This window comes from Hyla sarda, chromosome 1 (genome assembly GCF_029499605.1).
Source record: "Hyla sarda isolate aHylSar1 chromosome 1, aHylSar1.hap1, whole genome shotgun sequence".
NCBI lineage: Eukaryota > Metazoa > Chordata > Amphibia > Anura > Hylidae > Hyla > Hyla sarda.
The window spans coordinates 398374250-398397631 of NC_079189.1; the positions used below are offsets into that span (position 1 = coordinate 398374250).

A 23382-nucleotide genomic window follows, 5' to 3' on the forward strand; every position below is an offset into this window, starting at 1 on the left:
CTTAGTACGATTGACTGCCCTTGTCACTCCTCTGCTCCAATAGCAGACAGAGCCGAGTGATGATGTGGGCTATGGCTGGGCTAGGGGTGTGATTATAACCGGAGAAGATGGGACTAGGTGAATAAAGCTCCCCGACCAGGGGATTACTTACGAGGGTGGCGGGGAAGACTTTCAAACTTCATATTCTTACCATCCCACGGGAATGGTGAGAAAGAAGATTTTACCATATATAAAGCATTCCATGAGTTATATGTGGTAAAGGTTCACTTGCATGAAAACCTGATCTAGATCGCTCTGGACATCAGACTGTGCTGACCTTCCAACAAGACAATGACACTAAAAACACAACCAAGACAACAAAGTAGTGGCTTAGGGACAACTCTGTGAATGTCCTTTAGTGACCCAGCCACAGCCCTCACTTGAACCCAGTTGAACATCTCTGGAGAGACCTAAAATGGCTTCCACCAATGGTCCCCACCAAACCTGACAGAGCTTGAGAGGATCTGCAGAAAAAAATGGCAGAAATTCAGGTGTGTAAACCTTGTGGCATCATACCCAAGAAGACTGGAGGCTGTGATCTCTGCCAAAGGGGCTTCAACTAAGTTCTGAGTAAAGAGACTGAATTCTTATGTCAATGTAATATCTTAGTTAAGTAGCAAAGATTTGTAACATTCTGTTTTTATTTTCTGATTATGGCCCATTCAGTGCAGATTGATGGGGGGAAAACTTTTTTTTTTTTTTTGCTTTATTTTGGCACAAGGCCGCAACAAGACAACATGTGAAAGGGTTCCCAAGCTTTCCTTATGCACTGTAGGTTGTCTTTATGCTACCAAAGAAGAAAATAAAGTTTGGAAATATTTAAACTTGTGGTGGATCAATGTTAAACTGGACTGTTTATAAAAGCCATGGCTGTGTTTTAATAACAGGATATTTCACCGTGGCTGTACCAGCTCCCGCTATATACCACAGTAGTAAATGCTAATACAAAAAGAAACTTTCAAATACGTGGTTAATTCCCTTTTACACTATAACTGTTCTTATTACAAACCACATCCTGCACTATTTGGGGATTCCTGACATCTGCTTCCCTTTTAACAGTCATATAATTTTTTCCCCTTTTCTTTTACTCATAATGTATTATAGGCCCTTCCAGCAATGTAAATATGATCATGAGAATTGAGGTTTACAGCTATGAGGTAATGAAACAAAGCACCAGCTATGCTCTAGGTATACATTATGCTTCAAAATAAGAATTCCTAAACTCCAGGAATTATATTAAAAAATTGGACACACAACTAAAAATACTAGTAAAAACACATGTATAAAAATTTTAAAATACATGCTGGTTTTCACATGCCATTTAAAGGACAACTCCAGCCAAATTAAATTACCTTTATATAGCTGCACATTATAAAGTTACGGTATATAACATTGCAATGTGAAGTGTAATCTTTGATGAGCAAATACCCTGTTTTTTTCCAGGCAGGAAGTCCAGGAGATCTTATCACACTCATGACTGGTATCTACCGTAGAGACACTTCACACTCCCTTTCCCCCAGCTCAGAGAGCAGACAGCTTCAATGTACTGTGTTTGAGGGTCCCCGATAGGCTAGAGGGCAACCCCCCCCCCTCCTTCTCACTTTCACAGCACTCCCTCCTTTCAGCTCACACAGGAAACAAGTTTTTTGCTGACTCTGCAGGATTTTCAAATTCTGTTTATGGGGGCTATGCAGGCCAGATAAAAAAAAACCTCAGCTGGGATCCCTTGTGGAGTCATGGTGAGCATATATATATAACACAAACAAGGATAAGTTAGCCAGCACTACTGACACCAAACTATTATATGGACATCCAAGCACGTTATATACACCTAATAGAGGTGAGTGGGGTGCAGGAACCAACATGGAGGTAGCCACTCCCCCGTATGTATAACACAAACAAGGATAAGTTAGCCAGCACTACTGACACCAAACTATTATATGGACCTAGCGTACAGGTGCACGCTACTAGACTAAATATACAGCAACAGAAGAATACAGCAGCACACTGCTAGCACAATGATACAGATAAAACATGAACTGCTATACAGCTATAGTGCAAAAAATGAAAACAAATGAAAAAGTGAGGTACTTAGCTCACAATTTGGCGGCCAAATAGTTTGGACCATCCCTCTGTTGCTGTATATTTAGCCTACCAGCGTGCACCTGTACACCAGGTCCATATAATAGTTTGGTGTCAGTAGTGCTGGCTAACTTATCCTTGTTTGTGTTATACATACGGGGAAGTGGCTACCTCCATGTTGGCTCCTGCACCCCACCCACCTCTTTTAGGTGTATATCAGGTGCTTGGACGTCTCAGACCTTGCAATGCCTGTTGAACTGATTACACAGAGGCATATTCACAGTGTAGGGTCCGTCCCAATGAGGTCACCTTACCGTGGTGGAATGGTCCAAACTATTTGGCCGCCAAATTATGAGCTAAGTACCTCACTTTTGGCGGCCAAATAGTTTTAACAAGGTACTGCCATCTTAAAGGGGTTGGCCACTTTACTAATATAAGGCAATTGATTTTAATAATGATGAAATGTCAATTCAAGTAGAGAAAACAGACATGGTCGCACATCCACAAATTGTATTATGATCTAATTGCTTCTCAGCATAAATTCAAAAGCTAACAGGATGTTAGTATACATTTTGATCAAAAAGTACAAGCCCACTCGCTACGTCAAGGCCACCTATTTAGAAATAGGCGTAGCATGGGGCAGCGCCCACAGGGGGAATGACCAACTAGCAGAGCAGCCCCAATGCCACTCAAACCAGTCCCAGGGCCGCCCCTCCCCACAGACACAGTGCCAATGCAGCAATGGATGCCGCACAGCACCACACCAGTGTGAACAAGGTGTAAAAGCTCACTTATCATGTGCTCCCAGTCAGACTGGGAGGCTACCAGAAAAGATAGGGCCTTGAGCAGCTTCCTGCTCATTTATATAGGGTTGGGCTGAGGGGGTGGGGCATAGTGCAGACCAAGTAAAAACAACAAAAAAGAAGGGCATAGAAGACAGAATGTGAATTCAAGTAGAGAAAACAGACATGGTCACACATCCACAAATTGTATTATGATCTAATTGCTTCTCAGCATAAATTCAAAAACTAACAGGTTGTTAGTATACATTTTGATCAAAAAGTATAAGCCCACTCGCCACGTCAAGGCCACCTATTTAGAGTGGGTCTCTAACATCCCAAGCGTAAAATGGCGTAGCAACACCAGTGCCCACAGGGGGAACGACCCACTGGCAGAGCAGCCCCAATGCCACTCAAACCAGTCCCAGGGCCACTCCTCCCCACAGACACTGTGCCACGTCAACAATGGACGCCGCACAGCCCCACACCAGTGTGAACAAGGTGTAAAAGCTCACTTACCATGTGCTCCCAGTTAGACTGGAAGGATACCAGAAAAGAAAGGGCCCTGAGCAGCTTCCTACTCATTATGGATAGAGGATAAGATGTCTAGGGCCAGAGTACCCTTTAAGTCTATGAAGAGGGGAGGGGAAGGAGGAGCTACTTGCAGATGAGACAGTTGCAAAAAGAGACACACAAGAAGCTTGATTTACACCTTACCCCAATACAACTGCGACTTGATAGAGGGGGATACACCCTGTGAACTTTGGCCACGCAAAATACAGTATGTAGCTCTAGCTAAAGTTTGCCATATTACAAAGCATTTGAATTATTTTCTGTTTATAATGTAGGTAGGTTTTGGTTATGGCATGTATTACTGTGGGAGTAGCCGCTACCGTAATAATCACAGTGAAATTTATTTGAACAAAATCTTAGTCTCAGCCATCTAGGAAATGCATCTTGCTAACTAGAAAATCTGGCAATACATTTAGCCTGAATTGTGTGCATCCAGTCATGACATACCACATCCTATAATCCTTGTCAGTCACTTACTTGGGTGACTACTTTATTTTTTATGTTCGCCCTTTGATTATAGCAGAAAGCACAGAATTTTCATTTAATCCCTTAAGGACAATGGACGTACTCCTACGCCCCCGTTTCCGAGTCCTTAAGGACCGAGGACGTAGGAGTACGTCCTGTCCATTCCCGGCCCCCCGCCACCTGCCGGAGGGGAGCCGGTGCCTGATGGCTGCTGAAATCGTTCAGCAGGCATCACGGCATATCGCCCAGGGGGGTCATTATGCCCCCCCATGTCGGCGATGGCCGCAGATCGCTGGACAATTCAGTCCAGCGATCTGCGGCGATTCCGGGTCAATCGGGTCTCCAGTGACCCGGTGACCCGGAATTACTGGCTGAACAGCCATAGCCAGCAGGGGTGAGGTGGCACTGGTGCCACCTCACGATCGCCCTGATTTGTCAGCCGATTTACCGTCCGACCAATCAGGGCACCTGCTGCGGGTGTCACTCCCGCAACCCGCTCCGCCCCTCCGGAGGACGTGAGCGGGTGTGGGATGTGGACCCCGGCAGCTGGGGACCCCGATCCCCGGCGTCAATGTTGGGATCGGGGTCCCGGGAGCAGCGGCGGCGAGGGACTGACCTGTGTCCCGGAGCAGCAGCAGGAGGTGAGTGACAGCCTCCTGCTGTTGCTTAGCAACAGCTCCCATCATGCAGAAAGGGCATGCTGGGAGCTGTAGTTATGCAACAGCAGGAGGCAGACCACCACAACTCCCAGCATTCCCTTATGGGCATGCTGGGACTTATAGTTTTGCAACAGCTGGAGGCACATTTTTTCTATGGAAAAGTGTACCTTCAGCTGTTGTATAACTACAACTCCCAGCTTGCACAATCAGCTAAAGTGCATGCTGGGAGTTGTAGTGGTGCATCTGCTGGTTGCATAACTACAACTCCCAGCATGCCCGTTGGCTGTCGGTGACTGCTGAGAGTTGTAGTTTTGCAACAGCTGAAGGCACACTGGGTTAAGTAGCAAACCAGTGTGTCTCCAGCTGTTGCATAACTACAATCTCCAGCATCCCCAGCCAAAGTAGTATGCCTCCAGCTGTTGCATAACTACAAGACCCAGCATGCCCTTTCGCTGTCCGTACATGGTGGGGGTTGTAGCTTTTGCAACAGCTGAAGGCACACTGGCTGCAAAACACTAAGTTTGTTACCAAACTCGGTGTTTCACAACCAGTGTGCCTCCAGCTGTTGCAAAACTATAACTCCCCGCATGCACTGACAGACCGTACATGCTGGGAGTTGTAGTTTTGCAACAGCTGGATGTTTCTCCACCCCAATGTGAATGTACAGGGTACACTCACATGGGAGGAGGTTTACAGTAAGTATCCGGCTGCAAGTTTGAGCTGCGGCAAATTTTCTGCCGCAGCTCAAACTTCCAGCGAGAAACTACTGTGAACCCCCGCCCGTGTGACTGTAGCCTAAAAACACTACACTACACTAACACAAAATAAAATAAAAAGTAAAAAACACTACATATACACTTACCCCTACACAGCCCCCCTCCCCAATAAAAATGAAAAACGTCTGGTACGCCACTGTTTCCAAAACGGAGCCTCCAGCTGTTGCAAAACAACTACTCCCAGTATTGCCAGATAGCCACTGACTGTCTAGGCATGCTGGGAGTTTTACAACAGCTGGAGGCACCCTGTTTGGGAATCACTGGCGTAGAATACCCCCTATGTCCACCCCTATGCAAGTCCCTAATTTAGGCCTCAAATGCGCATGGCGCTCTCACTTTGGAGCCCTGTCGTATTTCAAGGCAACAGTTTTTTTGCCACATATGGGGTATCGCCGTACTTGGGAGAAATTGTGTTACAAATTTTTGGGGGTATTTTCTGCTAATACCCTTTTTAAAAATGTAAAATTTGTGGGAAACCAAGCATTTTAGGTAAACAAGTCGTGAAACACCTGTGGGGTATAAAGGTTCACATTACCCCTTGTTATGTTCCCTGAGGGGTCTAGTTTACAAAATGGTATGCCATGTGGTTTTTTTTTTTGCTGTTCTGGCACCATAGGGGCTTCCTAAATGCGGCATGCCCCCAGAGCAAAATTTGCTTTCAAAAAGCCAAATGTGACTCCTTCCCTTCTGAGACCTGTAGTGTTCCAGCAGAGCAATTTTCACCCCCATATGGGGTGTTTTCTGAATCGGGAGAAATTGGGCTTCAAATTTTGGGGGGTATTTTCTGCTATTACCCTTTTTAAAAATGTTAAATTTTTGGGAAACCAAGCATTTTAGGTAAAATATATATATATTTTTTTTACATATGCGAAAGTCGTGAATCACCTGTTGGGTATGCTCCCCAAAAACCATTTGTCGCTCCTTCCCTTCTGAGCCCTCTACTGCGCCCGCTGAACAATTAACATAGACATATGAGGTATGTGCTTACTCGAGAGAAATTGGGGTTCAAATACAAGTAAACATTTTCTCCTTTTTACCCCTTGCAAAAATGCAAAAATTGGGTCTACAAGAACAAGCGAGTGTAAAAAATGAAGATTTTGAATTTTCTCCTTCACTTTGCTGCTATTCCTGTGAAACACCTAAAAGGTTAAAACACTTACTTAATGTCATTTTGAATACATTGGGGGGTGTAGTTTTTATAATGGGGTCATTTGTGGGGTATTTCTAATATGAAGACCCTTCAAATCCACTTCAAAACTGAACTGGTCCCTGAAAAATAGTGACTTTGAAAATTTTTTGAAAAATTTCAAAATTGCTGCTGAACTTTGAAGCCCTCTAGTGTCTTCCAAAAGTAAAAGCTCATAAATTTTATGATGCAAACATAAATTAGACATATTGTATATGGTAACCAAAAAAAAAAATATTTTGAATATCCATTTTCCTTACAAGCAGAGAGCTTCAAAGTTAGAAAAATGCTAAATTTCCTTTTTTTTCATCAAATTTGGGGATTTTTCACCAAGAAAGGATGCAAGTTACCATAAAATTTTACCACTAAGTTAAAGTAGAATATGTCACGAAAAAATAATCTCGGAATCAGAATGATAACTAAAAGCATTCCAGAGTTATTAATGTTTAAAGTGACAGTGGTCCGATGTGCAAAAAACGCTCTGGTCCTTAAGGTGTAAAATGGCCTGGTTCTTAAGGGGTTAAAGAAGGACATTTTATAGGGACTCTGTGGGCCCCACGTACCATGTCTTTTTTTCATCTTTTTCCATAGTAAATGTGTATCCACTATTCCTTCATATGCATGAATGGGGCTCCACATGTCTTTAAATTTTGGTAGATTGGCAAGTTTTTTTTATTAACATCTTTGTTAAAGTAAATGATAAGTCGACAAACTATGTAATAAATTACTTGTGGAAAAACTGAAAACAGCATCCACATTTTATAAATGCATTTCCCTATACCTTTATTATCTAAGTTTACAAAGAACTCCAATAATACATGAGGCCCAATGTGGTTCTATCAGGCCTATTGTTTTACTACTAGTGTTGAGTGCAAATATAAAAAATGCTAATTTTTACAGCGAATATCTGCATTTTGCTATTTTGAAAATATTTAGAATACAGTGATATATATTCATAATGACAAATATTCGTTTTATTTTGTGCAAATTTATGCAAATATGTAAATATTTGCAAATATCGGCACTTCCAGTCAGGGGACACTGATCCCTCGCTTCTTTTAGGTGAAAGATAAAATCGCATATGCGCACTATGCGAATTTTATGCAAATTTTCACATGGAAAAAACCAACATAGCGAATATGCAAATTTCACGAATATAGGATGAATATTTGTCCATATGTTCGCTAAATATCGCAAATTCGAATATGGCCCCTACCACTCATCACTATTTATTACTGATGAAAATTGGGTGGGCTCTGACATCAAAATGTGCAATCCATGTCATATGCACACCTTGGAAGAAGATTCTGTCCTTATGGACACTAGTCCACAACTTTAACCCTTGAGGACAATGGATGTAAATATAAGTCCTGATGCGTTGGTACATTTATGTCATGTACATGACATGAGCACCGAAGCGGTGCTTGCATCATGCATGGCAGGTCCCAGCTGCTATTAGCAGCTAGGGACCCGCCGGTAATGGCAGACATCAGCAATCGCGCTGATGTCCGCCATTAACCCCTCAGATGCTGTGATCAATACAGATCATGGCATCTGCGGCAGTGCAGGCGTTTGAATGATTGATGATTGATTTGCCCTCACCTGCTCCAGCCATCATCGCGGGGTCTTCTCCTTTGGTCTGACATCGAGCAGACCAGAGAAGAAGATCGCCAATAATACTGATCGATGCTATGCATATACACAGCACTAAACAGTATTAGCCATGTAATGATTGCTATAAATAGTCTCCTATGGGGACAAAAAAAAGTGTAAAAAAAAATTTAAAAAAAAGGTACAAAAAAATGTCAAAAAGCCCCTCCCCCAAAAAATTTTATTACCCCTTTTTCCCATTCTATCCCAAAAAGCGAAAGAATAAAAATAAACATATTTGGTATCACCGTGCGCATAAATGTCCAAATGTATCAAAATATAATGTTAATTATCCCGTATGGTGTAAACTTAAAAAAAAAAAAAAAAAAGCCCAAAATTGCTAGTTATTTGTCACATCACATTCCAAAAAAAATTACTAAAAAGTGATTTAAAAGCTACATATACACATAAGTGATACCGATCAAAACTACAGATCACGGCTCAAAAAATGGGCCCTATACAGCCTTGAATACAGAAAAATGAGAAGACTAAAGGTGGTCAAAATAGAGTGATTTTAAACATACTAATTTTGTTTAAAAAGTTTGAGATTTTTTTTATAGCAGGTAACCATGGGTATCATTTTAATCATACTGACCCACAGCAAAAGGAAAACATGTAATTTTTACTCTAAAGTGTACAGTGTGAAAACGAAACCTTCCAAAATTTGCTAAATTGAGGTTTTCTTTTCAATTTCCCCACACAAATAATATTTTTTTGGTTGCAAAAAAGGATAGGGGATTAGATGTCTGATCGCGGGAGTCCCGCCACTGGGGACCCCCGCGATCTCCCTGCTGCATCCACTTGCCATCAGCCTCACGAAGATCGCCTTGTGTCTGATGACTCACGATACAGGGGCCGGAGTATCGTGACGTAACGGCTCTGCCCCTTCATGACATCACGGCCAGCACCCTCAATGCAAGCTTATGGGAGGGAGCGTGACAACCGCCATGTCCCCTCCCATAGACTTGCATTGAGGGGGTGGGGCGTGATGTCTCAAAGGGGCGGAGCCGTGACATCACAATACTCCTCCCCTGTATCGTGAATCATCAGACACAAAGCGATCTTTGCTCTGTGAGGCTAATGACAAGTGGGTGCAGCAGGGAGATTGCGGTGGTCCCCTGCGGTGGGACCCCCGCAATCAGTCATCTTATCCCCTATCCTTTGGATAGTGGATATGATGTCTAGGACCAGAGTACCCCTTTAAGGCCATAATGGGCTTGGTCCTTAAGGGGTTAAGAGGTTGCAAAACTTCAGCACCAGGAACTTGTACAAAGATAGGGGATAAGATGTCTGGTCACGGGGCTCCTGCCACTGGGACCCCAAACAATCTCCGGGTCTGCACCCCAGTGTTCTCAACATTATGTTCAGAACGCAGGCCATGGTCGTGAGGTCATGCAACACTTCCTCCATTCATGTCTATGGAAGGATGTGTCCTAGCGGCTAGACCCCCAGCGAGCAGACATCTTATCCCCTACTCTTTAAACCGCTTTAACTTACCCCTTTAACTTGCTTACCTTATAAATGTGTGAAATACAATTTTGTATATTAATCCTTCTGAATAGTGTTGCTCGCGAATATTCGCAATTCGAATATTATTCGCGAATATCGCATATTCGCGAATTCGCGAATTTCGCGAATATAGTGCTATATATTCGTAATTACGAATATTCGTTTTTTTTTTTTTTTTTTTTTCTTCACAGTACACATCACAGTGATCACCCCTCTCTGCTTCCAGCTTGTGTGGTGTAAAGAAGGCTGTAATACTACTGTGTGAGACTGGCGTGCTAAAATTCGCATATGCTAAAGTTCGCATATGCGAAAATTCGCATATGCTAATTTTCGCATATGCGAAGTTCCACGCATGTTAATCTTGCATGTGCTAATATTCACATATGCTAATTTTCGCATACGCGAATATTCGCATATGCGAAAATAAAACGAGAATATAACGAATATGCGAATATTCGCGAATATAAGACGAATATTCGTCCATATATTCGCGAATATTCGCGAATTCGAATATGGCCTATGCCGCTCAACACTACTTCTGAATAAAGGAGATTATTTTGTAGACAACCTTTACTGAAACACCTGGTTAGAAGGCTGTTGGTGTTTCAAAACTCATAATGAGGGACATGGAAAAAAATGTAAAAGCTTATATAAAAAAGTTGTACACTAAAAGAAATACTTAAAACTTGCAAATAACCATCTACTATATTCCCTCTATACCTATACTAAAACTTAAAGGGGTACTCTGGCCCTAATACATCTTATCTCCTATCCAAAGGATAGGGGATAAGATGTCTGATCCCGGGGGTGGCGCCACTGGGGACCCCCACAATCTGTCATTCAGCACCTACCTTTGCGAGCTGTCCACAAAGGTGGGTGCTGAATGACAGATTGCGGTGGTCCCCAGCGGCGGGACCCCCACGATCAGACATCTTATCCCCTATCCTATGGATAGGGGAAAATATGTATTAGGATTGGTATTTTAAGTGAAACCTAATAAATATGTAGATTTAAAACTTTTGACCTTGTGGAGCTAGAGTACCCTCTTGGGTATGCTGCTGTTGAAACAGAGGATATGGCTCAGCTTTCCTCCTGTGCTCCCTGCTACGAAGCTATCCCTGCAAAACAAGCTACATAGGTGAGCTGGCGCTTTTTCTTTTTTCTGCAGCTGTTATGGCTTAACTTGACTTTATGCTTACACAGACTTGAAGTACTTTTTTAAATTTTTTTATTATATTTAAATTTTAATACATACAAAATCCATTATTACTTACAGCATTATCAAAACCAAAGGCCCCCCCCCCCTTTTCCCTCCCTCCCCTTAAGACAGCCTGCCCGGAATACATAAACTTCCTTCCTTTCCCTACTCCTCTCTTACTCTTTTCTCCTTTTCACTATCTCCTTTCTCCTTTCTCTCAGGGTAGCCATTTATTCTCGATTTTTTTTATTTCTTTCACTGTCCTTAACCCCTAAAGGACCCAGCCATTTTACACCTTAGGTCCCGGCCATTTTTTGCACATCTGACCACTGTCACTTTAAACATTAATATCTCTGGAATGCTTTTAGTTATCATTCTGATTCCGAGATTGTTTTTTCGTGACATATTCTACTTTAACTTAGTGGTAACATTTTTTGGTAACTTGCATCCTTTCTTGGTGAAAACTCCCAAAATTTGATGAAAAATGTTGCATCTTTCTAACTTTGAAGCTCTCTGCTTGTAATGAAAATGGATATTCCAAATATTATTTTATTTTATTCACATATACAATATGTCTACTTTATATTTGCATCATAAAATTGACGAGTTTTTACTTTTGGAAGACATCAGAGGGCTTCAAAGTTCAGCAGCAATTTTCCAATTTTTCACAAAATTTCCAAAATCACAATTTTTCAGGGACCAGTTCAGGTTTGAAGTGGATTTGAAGGGTCTTCATCTTAGAAATACCCCACAAATGACCACATTATAAAAACTGCACCCCCCAAAGTATTCAAAATGACATTCAGTCAGCATTTTAACCCTTTAGGTGTTTCACAGGAATAGCAGGAAAGTGAAGGAGGAAATTCACAATCTTCATTTTTTACACTCGCATGTTCTTGTAGACCCAATTTTTGAATTTTTACAAGGGGTAAAAGGAGAAAATGTATACTTATATTTGTAGCCCAATTTCTCTGGAGTAAGCACATACCTCATATGTCTATGTAAAGTGTTCGGCGGGCACAGTAGAGGGCTCAGAAGGGAAGGAGCGGCAAGGGGATTTTGGAGCGTACGTTTTTCTGAAATGGTTTTTTGGGGGCATGTTGCATTTAGGAAGCCCCTATGGTGCCAGAACAGGAAAAAAAACCACATGGCATACCATTTTGGAAACTATACCCCTTGAGGAACGTAACAAGGAATAAAGTGAGCCTTAATACCCCACAGGTGTTTCACGACTTTTGCATATGTAAAAAAATTTTACAAAATTTTCAATAAAATGTGTTTCCCCCCCAAATTTCACATTTTTGCAAGGGTTAATAGCAGAAAATACTCCCCAAAATTTGTAACCCCATCTCTTCTGAGTATGGAGGTACCCCATAAGTTGACATGAAGTGCACTATGGGCGAACTACAATGCTCAGAAGAGAAGGAGTCATATTTGGCTTTTTGAGAGCAAATTTTGCTCGGGGGCATGTCGCATTTAGGAAGCCCCTATGGTGCCAGGACAGCAAAAAATACCTACATGCCATACCATTTTGGAAACTAGACCCCTTGAGGAACGTAACAAGGAATAAAGTGAGCCTTAATACCCCACAGGGTTTCACGACTTTTGCATACGTAAAAAAAAAAAAAAAATCCCTAAAATGTGTGTTTCCCCCCCAAATTTCACATTTTTGCAAGGGTTAATAGCAGAAAATACCCCCCAAAATGTGTAACCCCATCTATTCCGAGTATGGAGGTACCCCATAAGTTGACCTGAAGCGCACTACGGGCAAACTACAATGTTCAGAAGAGAAGGAGTCATATTTGGCTTTTTGAGAGCAAATTTTGCTCGGGGGGCATGTCGCATTTAGGAAGCCCCAATGGTGCCAGAACAGCAAAATAACCCCAACATGGCATACCCTTTTGGAAACTAGACCCCTTGAGGAACGTAACAAGGGGTACAGTGAGCATTTACCCCCCCCCCCCCACTCGTGTCTGTCAGATCTTTGGAACAGTGGGCTGTACACATTTTTTAATTTGCGCAGCCCACTGTTCCAAAGATCTGTCAGACACCAGTGGGGTGTAAATTCTCACTGCACCCCCCATTACATTCCGTGAGGGGTGTAGTTTCCGAAATGGGGGTCACATGTGTTTTTTTTTTTTTTTTTTTTTTTTTTTTTGCGTTTGTCAAAACTGCTGTAACAATCAGCCACCCCTGTGCAAATCGCCTCAAATGTACATGGTGCACTCTCCCTTCTGAGCCTTGTGTGCCCCCAGAGAACTTTGCGCCCACATATGGGGTATCTCCGTAGTCGGGAGAAGTTGCATTACAAATTTTGGGGGGCTTTTTTCCCCTTTTACCTCTTGTCAAAATGAAAAGTATAGGGCAACACCAGCATGTTAATGTAAAAAAATTATTTTTTTACACTAACATGCTGGTGTAGACCCCAACTTCACCTTTTCATAAGGGGTGAAAGGAGAAAAAGCCCCCTAAAATTTGTAAGGCAATTTCTCCCGAGTACGGCGATACCCCATATGTGACCCTAAACTGTTGCCTTGAAATACGACAGGGCTCTGAAGTGAGAGCGCCATGCGCATTTGAGGCCAGAATTAGGGATTTGCATAGTGGTATTCTCCGCCAGTGATTCCCAAACAGGGTGCCTCCAGCTGTTGCAAAACTCCCAGCATGCTTGGACAGTCAACGGCTGTCAGGCAATACTGGAAGTTGTTGTTTTGCAACAGCTGGAGGCTCCATTTTGAAAACAGTGGCGTACCAGACGTTTTTCATTTTTATTGGGGAGGGGAGGGGGGCTGTGTAGGGGTATGTGTATATGTAGTGTTTTTTTACTTTTTATTTTATTTTGTGTTAGTGTAGTGTAGTGTTTTTAGGGTACAGTCACACGGGCAGGGGGGTTACAGCAATTTTCCCGCTGCGAGTTTGAGCTGCCGCGCAAAATTTGCTGCATCGCAAACTTGCAGCCTGATACTCACTGTAAGCCCCCTGCCCATGTGAATGTACCCTGTACATTCACAAGGGGGGGACCTCCAGCTGTTGCAAAACTACAACTCCCAGCATGCACAGTCTATCAGTGCATGCTGGTAGTTAGTTTTGCAACAGCTGGAGGCACACGGGTTGGGAAACACTGAGTTAGGAAACAGACAATGTTTCCCAACCAGTGTGCCTCCTGTTGTTGCAAAACCACAACTCCCAAACATTCTCAGGCATGCTGGGAGTAGTAGTTCGGCAACATCTTTAGAGCCAGATGTTGCCGAACTACAACTCCCAGCATGCTTGGAGTTGTAGTTTGCAACATCTGGAGGACTACAGTTTGCAGACCACTAATACAGTGGTTCCCAATCTGTGCCCTTCCAGATGTTGCAAAACTACAACTCCCAGTATGCCAAAACTGTCCAGGCATGCTGGGAGTTGTAGTTCTGCAACATCTGAGGGGCCAGATGTTACAGAACTACAACTCCCAGCATGCCTGGACAGTAAGGGCATGCTGAGAATGTGTAGTTTTGCAACATCTGGAAGGGCACAGTGGTCTCCAAACTGTGGACCTCCAGATGTTGCAAAACTGCAACTCCCAGCATGCCCAGATGCCAAGGGCTGTCTGGGCATGCTGGGAGTTGTAGTATACAGTGTCCCAATACAGCAATGCATGTCGCTTTACGGCGACGTGCATTGCTGTAGAGGGCCCGACCGCGGCTGAAGATCTACTCACCTGTCGCCGCCGCCGCCATCTTCCTCGCCGGGATCGGGGTCTTCAGGGACGAGGTAAGTACCGGGGCTGGTCCCCAGCACTCCCCCGTCCCCCGCCGCGTCCTCCGGTCTTCCTCCCGTCCTCTCCGGACTTCCAGGGGCCGGGCAGGACGGGAGGAAGTAACCGCCCCCCCTGCGATTGGTCGGTTAACTAACCGAAGAATCGCAGGGGATCAGAGGAGGTGGCAGGTTTGCCACCTCGCTCCTATGCTTTAGCATGGTCCTGGCTGTCTGTGACAGCCGGGATCATGCCAAATTACTGAGCGGTCGGGTCCCAGAGACCCGATTAGCCCGGTATCGCCGCAGATCGCAAGGGCGATTTCCCTTGCAATTTGCGGCGATCGCCGACATGGGGGGCCTACATGGCCCCCCTCGGCGTTTGCCCTGGATCCCTGCTGAAGGATTTCAGCAGGGATCCGCTTCCGATCTCCGCCGGGTGAGCGGCGGAGACCAGGAAAAGACATGACGTATGCATACGTCATGGGTCCTTAAGACCCAGGGTGTGATGACGTATGCATACGTCATGGGTCCTTAAGAGGTTAAACAGCAACAGCTCATAAGTTCTAACCTTATTTATACCTCCTAACCATTCTTCCCTTGATGGAACCGCTGGGGCCAACCATTTCCTGAGAATCAAATTATTTGCCACTCCTAATACTCCAAGTATAAGATCAGTATGCTTAGTTCCCACTATCTCTAGTCCATAAATTGCGACCTTAGGTTCAAAGAGCAATACCACACCTATTCTAACTTTAATAGTTTCAAACACCACACTCCAAAATTTTAGCAACTTCGTGCAATTCCATATCATGTGTAAGCAATTACCTCCCTCAAACCCACACTTGGAGCATTGTGCATTTTCCCTAACATTAATTTTATAAAGAAATTGCGGTGAGTACTGTGCCCGATATACTAACATCAAGAAAGACACCCTATTATTTGCATTAATCGTTGTTCTTCTAATATTCTTTAACACCAATTTCCACTCTTCTGAAATTCCACCTATATCAAGTGCCTGTCCTAACCATTTTACTACGTCCTCCCAACCCTTCTGACCTAACATTTTATATAGTGTACTCATTATTTTCTTTTTTCCCCCCTGTGCATTTTTAATATATTCTGTAATGTGAAAACACTCTACCTTTAATTTTTCTTTCGGTTCTTCTTGTCCCAAGGCATCCTTTAACTGTACATAACCAAAAATAATTAAAATTTTTTAAATTAAAGCGTTCACTCAATCTATTATCCTCCCATTTGTGCAAACCTGCTCTACCAACCTAATTCCTTTATCTTCCCAATTCAAATATTCTGCGATTTTCTTTATTTCTGGGAAGTTCTCATTTTCCCATATGGGGGTACACCACACACTACTTGTTATCCCTATTGCTGACTTCATACTATCCCATACTTGTATCAATAATTCTTTTGCTATGTTCTCCTCTTCTACACCCTTCTTCAAACTCCCACTCTCCAACCACTCCCATATGGACCCGTATTTCTTACGCCCCCTTTCCAAATAATCCAACAATGTTTGTTGCTCTTGAATAACCAATGTTAGTTGGGATGCTATGAAATATTGATGAAAATTAGGGAGACCCAGCCCTCCTTCCTCTAAGGGATAGTACAGATATTGACTCTTGATCCTAACTCTTTTTCCACCCCATATAAGATTATTTAATATACTTTCCAATTTTTTAAACCAAGTGTTTTTAATCCATATGGGAGAAGCTCTCAAATAATGCGTTATCATGGGGAGTAATACCATTCTCAGCAGTCCTATTCTATCTGCCATTCCTAATCTCATTTTCCTCCGTGTATTTATCTTTCCCCTTATCTTTCCCATCAGAGGTACCAAATTTAATCTCTCAAAATCCGAGACAGCGCTAGAGATCTTAATACCCAAATATTCCAAACTATCATTAACTCTTAGTACATTTACAGGGCCAATAGGGACCTCAATTTCTACATCCAAAGGCATAAGACCGGGCTTCTGCCAATTAATTTTCATTCCTGAGAAACATCCAAATTTTTCCACCAACCTAATCACTTCCTGTACTTTCTCTACCGGATTCCTAACAAACAAAAGCACATCATCGGCATATAATAGCATTCTTTCTCTATCCCCTTGTACCCCAAACCCCTGAAAGACCTCTGTGTTCCTTACCATGACTGCTAATGGCTCTATAAAAAGTGCAAATAATAAAGGGGATAGCGGACATCCCTGTCTTGAACCCCTTTTTAAAAATATCGTATTAGAAAATTTCCCATTGATACAAATTTTTGCTGTAGGAGCTGAATAAACCGTTTTTATAGCTTTTAAGAATAAAGTGCCCAAACTAAATCTTTCCACCACCCCAAAGTGGAAGCCCCACTCCACCCTGTTGAACGCTTTGTTAGCATCCAAAGACAGGATGGAGCGGGGGTCCCCTCCACGTGTTTGAATATTAAGGAATATCCTGTGTATATTAGCAAACATATTCCTACCTACCATAAAACCCCTCTGTTCTTCCCCTATAATCTCACCCAAAACCTTTTTTAATCTTCCTGCCCATATCTTTACAAAAATTTTGTAATCCGTATTCAATAGTGATATAGGTCGATAATTCTCCATCTTTTCCCTGTCCCCCCCTTCTTGGGGATCAATATTATCACTGCTTCAGACATCGAAGGGGTCATAGCCCCTCTTTCCAAGGATTCATTAATAATCTCCAACAAGCAGGGCAACAGAGACCCATGAAATCTCCTGTAAAAATCAAATGAGAACCCATCAGACCCTGGGGCAGAATTCCCCGCGCATGTTCTCAATGCTTCTTGGACTTCACCCAAGCTGATCCCCTCATTCATCTTCCTATTCCCCTTGGTAGAGCTGAATTTTGTAAGAATGTTTTAATCTCTGATTCTGATTTTCCCCCCTCAGATTCATATAATGTTTGATAGTACTCCATTGCTATCTTCCTTATCTCCTCTTGATCTGTTACTATCATTCCCTGCTTATTTTCTAAATTAGTAATTTCCGTATTTTCCCTTTGAGTTTTTATTATACCAGAGAGCCACTTATTGGATTTCCCCCTTCCACATACCATTTTTGTCCCCAGAAAAAAATCCTATGCTGTGCCTTCTCAAGCACTAGCTCATTATATTCTTTTTGAGCTTGTTCCAATTTTTCCCAATTCTCATTTCGTGCGTCCTTTGCATAAACTTCCTCTAATTTTTTAATCTGATCTACCAAATTGTCTTCTTTCCTCCTTACTTTCCTCCTAAACTGGGTTATATTTCAGATCAAAATCCCCCTCAGATATGCTTTCATAGCATCCCAAACCATAAATATATCGGCAGAACCTTTATTAGTGGCCCAAAACCATTTAATCTCCTCCTCTATACCCTTTGTCACATCTTCCACCTCAAAAAAATGCAGATTAATATTTCTATTCTTGTTCTGGGGGGGAGCCTGATCTTCACAACCAAAACTACAGACCACCATGGAGTGATCAGACAGGCCCTTGGGTTCATAAAAATTTTTTTAATACCCCTTGCTCCGCTATCATTGGCCAGAATCAAATCTATACGTGATGCAGTTTTATGGCTCAGATTGAAACAGGAAAAATTTTCTGGCTAAGGATTCAGGTTTCTCCTTACATCCCTCCATCCTACTTCTTCACAAAAGTCTGCCAGAATATTCCTCCCCTCCCTCATTACTCCTCCTCTCCGTTCCCTTTTGTTATCCATTACCGAGTTAAAGTCCCCCATAATATATAAATCTTTATAATTTTTATCACTTAAGAAGTTCACCAGATTAACCAATACCTCTGTTTTGAAAGGGGGAGGAATATAAACAAATGCAAGAATAACTTGTACCATATTCCACACTACGTGGAGAAAAACAAATCTCCCTCTATCATCACAGCAAGCACTTTTAACCTGCATATTCATTTTACCGTGAATCAACACTGAGACCCCTGATGAGTAGTTTGTTCCAAACAAGGGGAATTCCTGAGCCGACCATTTCTTTTTAATTAAATGGACAGATTATTTTGTTAAATGTGTTTCTAACAAACATACCACTGCAGGTAGATAATTTTTAACCCTATCCATGATAGCTACTCTTTTCTTTCTCTCCTTAATACCTCAAATATTTCAAACTAGCACTTTACCTCCTTGGCTACCCTGGGTCTCCATACACTTTTACTTCACCATCTCCACTTCTGACCAATTTCCAGGCTGTCTTCCCACCCCCCTCCCACCCTATCCCCCACATCAATCCGCTTCTATCGACGGATCCCTTCACTATTCACTTAACTCCTCCACTCCTCCCTCACCCCTCCACCCCCTCCCCCCCACTTTTTTATATAATTAATAATCTTTTCAAAACTTTACAACCCCTGACTTTCCATCCATCTTCCTGCCTCTACTGAGGACAGGAAAATTAGTGTTTTTCCATCATGAACCACCCTCCAATGGGCTGGGAATAACAATGAAAACTTGAAGTACTTCAAATACTTCATCCACTAAATTGCTTACAGCCAGGGGTGGACTTTGACTTATGGACTTGAACTTTACTCTCACTATTCTGACTTGTGCTATGGGGCCTTTTTGGCTTTAAGGCTCTTATCCCCACAATTAGACTTTGACTGACTTGACCTGGACAGCAGGATGCTTGCAATATAGTATAGTTGCTTGACACTTGACTTCTCCTCAGACTCCACTGACTTGAACACTGCACTGACCTTCAGCTCCTCACCACACTTCCACACTCTCCTTCTCCTAGACCAGGACTAGACTGACCCCTCCCTGTCTAGACAGTCTTGGGGGCATAGGGCCAGAGTCCCTAATTGGCCACAGTGATCACATGACCCCTCTGCAACCTTTCTCTTACAGACACAGTATAATTTATACAAGATGAACAACAAGCAATGGCATAAAACATGGGACAAGAGACACAACATTAAATAACAAGTTCCCTTAAGCTGTGGCCCAAAACAGACACCTGGGGCAACATCAACATGACAGAGCAGGCACAGAGTAGGATATTCAGTACCGGGACAAATTCAATGCAGCACTACTTCACCGTAAGTTCCCGATGCCAGCGCCTCGACCCGATCATGGCCCAGCAATAGAAGAAAACTGGCGCAGCACTCAAAAAATGCAAAAAAAATTGTGTTTATTCCCACATGTCAAAACAAGTGACGTTTCAGCTCCTCCATGGAGCTTTTTTCAAGCATAGTGATACAGCAAACCAATGGGGATTTTATCCCTCGTGCAATCAATTCCAATAATCAAGTCATAAAGTGTAAAAAACATCATCATAATATGTAAAAGTAAATACAAAGTGCATTAAGAGTACAGCTGTACATAATAAAGTGCATAGCAATAATTACATGTGTACATTAAAAACAATGAGGCCTGAAATATACTGCTCAATCATAATTGATAACAAATAAGCACAGGTGCACATTGTATGCAATCAATAATACACGTAAAAATCTGAAATTGCTCACCCAATCTGTCATCCAATATGGAGCCAGCTTGTAAACAAAACTACTGAGCATGCGTCAGCAGCTTCCGGAGTCCCGACGCAATTACGTGACCGCGGATGATGTGACCCGCGAGTAATCTCGCGTTGCCGACATGAACCATGATCACGCCCCTCACGTGGGTCCGGTCACCAGGGCAACCTCGCAAACAGATGACGGGTTTGGTTGCTGTGATGAAATATCAAATAACAAAACATCAAAAGTCTGTAAAGACAGCATTGTTCCATAGCGAGAATGTTCTGTCTAGAGATTAGCTATTGGTCATGTATCTGAGTGAATAAAGTATGTGTAGAAAGATTATGTAAAAAGAACGTAATATGTGGATTAATCTATATATATATAAAACTCAACGTGTGTGTGTGTATGTGTATGTATGTGTGTATGTTCCAGCATCACGTCCAAACCGCTAAAGATATTAACATGAAACTTGGCACACATGTTACTTATATGTCAACAACAAACATAGGATAGGTGATTTAACCCTTACTCACCCCTATTTGCCAGGGGCGGGGTTTATGTTTAACGTCCCATACAACTCAATGGGAAATATATGTTACTGCATAACTTCCAAACAGCTGGTGATATTTCGATAATACTTGGTCACATGTTACTTATATATCCACTTAAAATATAGGATAGTTAATTTAACCCTTAACTACCCCCATTTGTGAGGGTCGGGGTTTTTGTTTAAAGTCCCATCCAAATCAATGGGAAATGTATGTTCCCACATAACTTCCGTACGGCTGGAGATATTTTAATAACTGGTACACATATTACGGGTCGGGATAGGAGGTCGACATAGGAGGTCAGGATAGGAGGTCGGGATAGGGGGACGGGATAGGAAGATGGGATAGGAGGTCGGTATAGGAGGACGCGATAGGAGGACCAGGATAGGAGGACCGAGATAGGAGGACCGGGATAGGAGGTCGGCATAGGAGGACGGGATAGGAGGACGGGATAGGAGGACGGGATAGGAGGTCAAGATAGGAGGTCAAGATAGGAGGTCGAGATAGGAGGTCGAGATAGGAGGTCGGGATAGGAGGTCGGGATAGGAGGTCGGGATAGGAGGATGGGATACGAGGACGGGATAGGAGGACGGGATAGGAAGACGGGATAGGAGGTCGGGATAGGAGGTCGGGATAGGAGGATGGGATAGGAGGTCAAGATAGGAGGACGGGATAGGAGGTCGAGATAGGAGGACGGGATAGGAGGTCGAGATATGAGGACGGGATAGGAGGTCAAGATAGGAGGACGGGATAGGAGGACGGGATAGGAGGACGGGAAAGGAGGACGGGAAAGGAGGTCGAGATATGAGGACAGGAAAGGAGAACGGGAAAGGAGGACAGGATAGGAGGACGGGATAGTAGGATGGGAAAGGAAGACGGGACAGGAGGACGGGATAGGAGGACAGGATAGGAGGACGGGATTGATGGACGGGATAGGAGAACGGGATAGGAGGACGGGATAGGAGGACGGGAAAGGAGGACGGGAAAGGAGATCAAGATAGGAGGACGGGAAAGGAGGTCGAGATAGGACGATGGGAAAGGAGGACGGGAAAGGAGGTCGAGATATGAGGACGGGAAAGGAGGACAGGATAGGAGGTCATGATAGGAGGACAGGATAGGAGGACGGGATAGGAGGTCGGGATACAATGACGGGATAGGAGGTCGGGATATGACAACAATATATGAGGACGGGATATGAAGTCAAAAGCTTCCTCCTTTGTTTATTTTCCTCCCCAACAAGGATTAGTTAGGAAAAACGGGCAACACCGGGTACTCAGCTAGTATACCCTATAAACGTGAATAGCGTAAATGGTCAGGGACATACCTCATAGGTACATAACTGTGTCTGCCACTGGCCAAAGTTAATAATAAAACATATGAAAAAAATGGCTAAGGAGTGCAACGTGGTAATTAAAAAAATTTAAAATTATATTTACTAAAATTAAAAATAAATATAAACAAATAATAAATAATAAAATAATGCTGAACCAAAAAAGAAGGAAAAAGAAAAAAAGAGGAAAAAAAGAGAAAAACAAAAAAATCATAAGTCAATAATCAAACAGTGGATCCCCAAATAGGGTAGACCCTCACCAGACCCTGTTGCCAACTACCTCAGAGGAAAAAAGTTTTATATTTATTTTTATGAGCATAATACCCATATATTAGTAACTCACTCCTAAAAAGGGGACTGACTCCCTGGTTTGTAGAACCGTGAGTCTCTTCCTCCTAGGAGAACCAGAGGCCCACAGTACCTGGGGGACTTAGGCGAGAGAGACCAAATAGCCCCCCATCCCCCAGTCTCCCCCTACAGCCGATTTTGGAGTGTGCCTGCTTATTCAGAGACGCCACCTTGCCCAATAGGCGTTAAAGGAAACTACTGCTGTCATGGTATTAAAAAGGGGTCAATCGGGTCATCCCTAATCACCAATGTAAAGGGATAAATATATCCCAGAGATCCAAAGATAGATATGAAAAAAATTATAAAAATGAATAAAGAAAATATATATAACTAAAACAAAAAATTAAAGCATAAAAAATAATTGAAAAATAATAATGTAATCAAAACAAAAAAATATATAATAAATAATAGAAAATCACACAATTTGTGCTACGTGTTGCTAATAAATATACTGATGAGAGTGAATATGTATCATACAATGATTTTTTATTTACCAATACGCTGTTGAATAAAAAGTTCTAATTCTACAGCTGCCAATTATCATCATCTAATAAACAATAAAAAACAATACAAATTGAATTCTTGTACAGAGCGAGTAGCATTTTCTTCCAAAGATTTTCATTACAATTTCTTGTACCAAGATCTGTAAAGACAGAAAATAAAATAATCAGCATCAAAGTGGCAAAGTGTATCATCATAAATATGCAGAAGAAGATTCAACATCATCAAATAGTTCAGAGTGTGGCACCTAAATAACATTGAATTCCACATTAAAGCCATAAGGGCTTAAACAATTGAGCTGGTGTATCCACCATAGTTCTCTTCTCCTTAAAAACGTTAATCTATCACCCCCTTTTAAGGTGAAGAGAACTATGGTGGATAAACCAGCTCAATTGTTTAAGCCCTTATGGCTTAAAGGGGTACTACCATGCTGACAACTTATCCCCTATCTAAAGGATAGGGGATAAGTTGCCTGATCGCACGGGGTCCCGCCGCTGGGGACCCCCGCG

General features: G+C 42.6%; 1 gene segment (V, D, J or C); it reads right to left on the bottom strand.

Annotated features, from left to right (window-relative positions):
- LOC130363037 (immunoglobulin heavy constant mu-like) overlaps positions 1 to 23382 on the bottom strand; it is a 79434-nt gene that overhangs the window by 53838 nt on the left and 2214 nt on the right. The window contains 1 exon segment of the C gene segment in view: positions 3782 to 3843. Within this exon segment, the coding sequence occupies positions 3782 to 3843 (62 nt within the window).